Source organism: Lygodium microphyllum, chromosome 10, assembly GCF_053477565.2.
Source record: "Lygodium microphyllum isolate KBCC chromosome 10, Lygodium_microphyllum_v1.1.10, whole genome shotgun sequence".
In the NCBI taxonomy this organism is placed as follows: domain Eukaryota; kingdom Viridiplantae; phylum Streptophyta; class Polypodiopsida; order Schizaeales; family Lygodiaceae; genus Lygodium; species Lygodium microphyllum.
This window is the reverse complement of record NC_141144.1, coordinates 87,158,671-87,163,469: the sequence shown is the minus strand read 5'-3', so window position 1 is coordinate 87,163,469 and position 4,799 is coordinate 87,158,671. Positions and strand designations below refer to the sequence as shown.

Below are 4,799 nucleotides of genomic sequence, written 5' to 3'. Positions count from 1 at the left end.
TCATAGCATGTTGATCTAGGACATCAGCGTCGAGGTTACAACAAGGTGCATGATGTATTTATCAACATATATAATATAATATGTTTACTCTGTTATGACATGGAGATACACACACATACACAGACACACACATATATAATATAATATGTTTACTATGTTATGACATGGAGATACACACAGAGTCACAGATACACACACAGACACATACACCCACATATATATACATGTATGTATGTATGTATGTATATCTATGTGTGTGTGTATAGATTTATATATGTATATATAAAATAACAGTAACGTAATTTAATGTTAATCTGCATTTAATGTAGTATAGCTATTATCGTATTTGTACATTATATTCGAATATCCGCATTTAGCCATACCCTTCTTTTTTCAACCAAAAGGTTGAGAGGAATGTGAAAACATTTAGCATGATTCTTCTTTTTATAGGTGCCTCCCCCCTCCAACATCACTGTGTATGTTGTGCCTATGTGATATCTGAGGGGGACAATTCAAGTGATAGACAATTACAGTGAGGGATAATAGGGGACGGGTGGGCACCAAGTGGCACCTGCCCTAGCAAGGATGGGAGGGGATGAGAGAGTGCCACAAGGCCTGCACCCCTAGGCCCCAGAAGAGGAGGTGCATGTGGGGAAAGAGTTAGAGATGGACTAGTTAAATGATAAGTTTTGAACCAATGCCTCCAATGGGATTGTTTTACTCTTACCAAGATAGGCACACATATCATTTTGTCACATTATGGGTCCTTGCTTGAATCCATAAAATGTCATGCTGTTGGTCTGTTTCTTTTTTTACCTGGCTCCTCTACCGTAGACATTTTAGGTATACAAGAGGATTTTATTGCATCAATTTGATACTTAAGCTACAATAACACGGTCAAAATGTGAACTTACAACCAATAGACACACTGTATTACCACAGCCAAAATGGGAACTTAAAGCCCATAGACACTGTAATAGCATGTCACATTCGATTGCTGTACTGTGAGGGCGCGCGCTCTCTCTCTCTCTCTCTCTCTCTCTCTCTCTCTCTCTCAGAGTCAGAAGAAACTCTCACTATGAGTGAGAAGTTTGTCTTGTATCTCAATCAAGCGCTGTGGCAGGTAAAAGCTGCCAGGTTCTGGTTAAACTGCAGAGTGAAGTGCAGTTTCGGATGTGAGATCTCTGCCACCAAAGAACAACAAGAACCAGTTACCAACCCAACAGGACATCTGCTCATTGCATGCTCTCTCTCTCTCTCTCTCTCTCACACCCTGTCTTCCAGGTATGTTTGCTGTCCTATCATTCCTTGGCTTCTTTTCCCCAAAAACAAAAAAGGAAGAGAGGCAGCCCCACCTCTCACATTTTGACAATCTTTAGTTTGATTTGTTTATTCTGCTGCTTGATTTTCTCTCTGATCCACCTCACAAAACCGCCCCCCGGGGCCACATTCAAACGCGGCCCTTCCAAGTTCCAAGCTCCGCCCTTCCCCTTTTCTCAGCAAATTGAATATTGCTGTGAAAACATTCTCACCGCACATTTTTCACACTTTGATACGATTTTATCTGATGGGTTTGGTTCTCTGTGCTTGTAGAAACAGCCTGATGTTCTTGTCAAAGCACAGCCCACCCTCTCTCATTTTCTAAATACAGGTTAAAGAGCCCATTTTCATACCTTTTCTGGGAAGGCTCACCCATCCATTAAATCTTTTATGCATTTCTCTTTCTGCTTCTAGAGGAAAATCAATCCCCATCAAGCATATCAGAGTTTGCATATTCTTCTGGGTTTGATCAAAATCCATCACCCACTACTGGATTTTAAAATTTGTTTTGTCAACTTATCCTCTGTTTCTGTGCAATCCCACCTATTAAATTTTCATAATTTTCAGCAGTAGGAATGTCTTTTGTGTTTAAAAAATAAATAAATTCCTTCTTGATTCTTTCAAAAGCCCACCTACAATTTTTGATTACCACAAGTGTGAGCATGTGAGGTAAAGGAAGCCTGAAGGAGGCACTGACTTTCCATTTGTCTTATACTGCCCTTTTTGGGCCTGCCCTGTTTCTGTGTGGGCCACAAAAGAGCACTAGAAATCCTCGGAGTATGTGGGATTTGTTGGATTGTGTCTGTCAATCTTTGGGATTGATGCTTCCTTTAGCTTGCCCATGGGGGTACACATATCACAGACACTCATAGACATGGGACCTGCCGTCTCTTTGAAGCTTTGTGGGTAGCCCCTCAAATTTTTTTGAAAATGAATTCAGTACCCTCAACATGAAAAGTACAGTCCTTTATGCATTGTATCCATATGGCATACACATAGCCTATAGGTCCTTGTATTTTGCTAGGTTTCCTGTTTTTTAAAAGTATTAGTTGCAAATTATTCTTTTCCCAGTTGTCTAACAGCATCAAGGAATGTTTTTCTGTTTTTATCTTTAAACGCGCCTAAGGCATATCATGTCATTTATCCAGCAGGTCTTTATGCAATGTATCTATCCACATAGGTGCTCTTATTTGCAAGGTTTTCCTATTTTTTGGGTTTTGTTGTTGGTAATTATTCTTTTCCCAGTTTTCTAACAGCATTCCTTATGTTAATTACACTGTTGTTTTTGTAGGACTTAAAGGGATGCCATCTCTTTTATCAAAACCCAGCTCTTCCTTTTACACAAATCCTGTCTTGACCTAGGACTGCTCAAGGTTTTTTTTTGGGTTTTGAGGATTGTGGGTCACACACACACACACTCTCTCTCTCTCTCTCTCTCTCTCTCTCCCCCCTCTGCCTCTGCTATTTTGCGCAAAGCCCACAATTGGACTTTTTTCCAGAGGTTATGAAGGCCTCACATAAAACTTCAAATCTTAAAAAATACCCAGATGTCTGTCTCATGTAAGGAAGAGAGCCCTGCCCCTGATATCTTAAATGCAAACCCAATGATTTCAGACACACCCATCAGGACTAAATGATATGCGGAAAATGCTTTTCTAGAAAACCCAGGTCAGATTTTCATCATCATCAGCTAAAGGGCAAGTTTTTCTTTGTAAGGCTCCCACAGGGCTTCAGAAATTGGGGCCTAGTGTGTAGGTGGGGTGGGCCACTGTGTCTGCTATGTATCTGTAGGTGAGCCATTAGCCGTTGAAAAAATGGGTATATGAAAGAGAATGTTGACTGTATGTGTTGCCTTTACAGGTATATGATTCCTCAAGTGCCAACCCTTATAATGGAACAGAGGTTTGTGGCATTTTGCCGCTGTGCGCAATCCTCTTGCCAAACTCTTGTATAGGATTCCCACATACCTCTCTTAACTCCCTGCAGTTTCTAATTGGGTGAAAGAAAGTACAATTAAAACTTGCCCTAGAGAGACTAATTGCAGGTGGGTAATTTAGTAGTCTGTTTTATGCAATTGGATGCTTACAAGGGCTCTGCCAGGATTATTCAGAATATGGATGCATTTTGCATATCATTCATGACTTTAGGCTCATAAATCTTTTGTCAAATTTGTAGCTTTAGTTTAACTCTTCAAGGATTTTGCAGCAGTGTTTCTGAGGAGGAGATTTCTTTTGAGGTGACACTGATGTGTTGAACAAGATGGGAGTAGGAAAGGTGAAGGATGGAAAAGATGGTGCAGACTCCAGCAAGTATGTTAGATATACAACAGAGCAGGTTGAAGTTTTGGAACGGATTTATAATGAGTGCCCAAAGCCTAGTTCTAATCGGCGGCAACAACTTATAAAAGAGCTTCCTGTTCTTTCGAACATTGGCCAGAAACAGCTTAAAGTGTGGTTTCAAAACAGAAGGTGAGTCAGTGTTTTGCATCTATGGTGCAGAGGATTTTGCTTACAATTTCAAAAGAATGTGTTGGCCTGTTACTGTCTATGTACAAAGAAAAGTCAGAAAGTCTTTTATTGTGCTGCAAGCTTTTGGTACAATCTCAAGTGAGAAAGTGTTGGTTTATATTTCAACATGACAAGAATGTATACACGCTGCATAGTTGTAAGCATTTGTAAAAGTTTTGCCATTGATAACCTCCTTTTCCTTCTCTTGGACATTTGAACACTCAGATGTCGAGAGAAGCAGCGCAAGGAAACGAGTCGCTTGCAAACCTGGAATGCAAAATTGAATGCCATGAACCAGATTCTCCTAGAAGAGAATGAAAGGTTGCAGAAGCTAGCAACTCAGCTGAGCAATGAGAACCAGTATCTGCGTCATCAATTGCAATTACGACATGTAAATGCTCAAGTTAACCACCTCGCCAATCAACAGGTTTACCAACTAGTGGCCTAAGGGAGCCATTCCAGTTGTAAAGATATGACTTAGTACATAAATTGATCATTTTAGTGTGGCTTTATTCCACCAGCCAAAGTTTAAGGGCTCCTTCCAGTTCAAAGGTGGGCCCTACACATATGCATATGTTAAGTTAGAACTTGTGAGTAAAGAATTACATTTTTGTTGGTAGTGGCTTTTTGGCTAATTCTTCAAGAGTTTTGGGTGTATTTTGATATAGAAAGGTAATTAAGACATGAAATTGCAGCCTTATTGGCTGCTCTTTATACTAACCACTCATTCCACCTGCGTAGATTTGGTGTAATTTGTTGTACAAATTTAGTTGTTTGTAAGAGCTTAATCTATTTAATGTATAATTGGATAGCTGATCCTGTCTGCTACTTTCAGATGTTTTGAGGACCAATAGTGAATCAGTATAGCAGGAAAGCCTCACTTCTAGACATGCTATGCTGCCTTTAGTATTGTGAAGGCCTGTCTATTTAAAGAGGTCCACCTTTCTTAACTGGATCAAGAGATGCTAAATT

The 4,799-nt window shown here is 40.0% G+C and overlaps 1 protein-coding gene across 2 annotated transcripts; it reads left to right on the top strand.

Annotated features, from left to right (window-relative positions):
- The first annotated feature begins 3,222 nt into the window (after positions 1-3,222).
- On the top strand, positions 3,223-4,359 carry LOC148030250 (homeobox-leucine zipper protein HOX9-like). Of its 2 annotated transcripts, none has more exons than XM_087686540.1 (3): positions 3,223-3,364; positions 3,526-3,788; positions 4,053-4,359. In XM_087686540.1, exons 2-3 carry the CDS (start codon positions 3,580-3,582, stop codon positions 4,273-4,275), a joined length of 432 nt encoding a protein of 143 aa, XP_087542666.1. In that variant the 5' UTR covers positions 3,223-3,364; positions 3,526-3,579; the 3' UTR covers positions 4,276-4,359. The 2 variants fall into 2 exon arrangements, with proteins under 2 accessions (XP_087542666.1, XP_087542665.1); XM_087686539.1 differs by having other exon boundaries at positions 3,229-3,364; positions 3,529-3,788.
- The last annotated feature ends 440 nt before the right edge of the window (positions 4,360-4,799 follow it).

Coding starts and splice junctions, on each gene's coding strand:
- LOC148030250 (XM_087686540.1), top strand. CDS start 3,580: ATGGGAGTAGGAAAGGTGAAGGATGGAAAAGATGGTGCAGACTCCAGC. Junction 3,789..4,052: donor GTGTGGTTTCAAAACAGAAG/GTGAGTCAGTGT, acceptor TTGAACACTCAG/ATGTCGAGAGAAGCAGCGCA.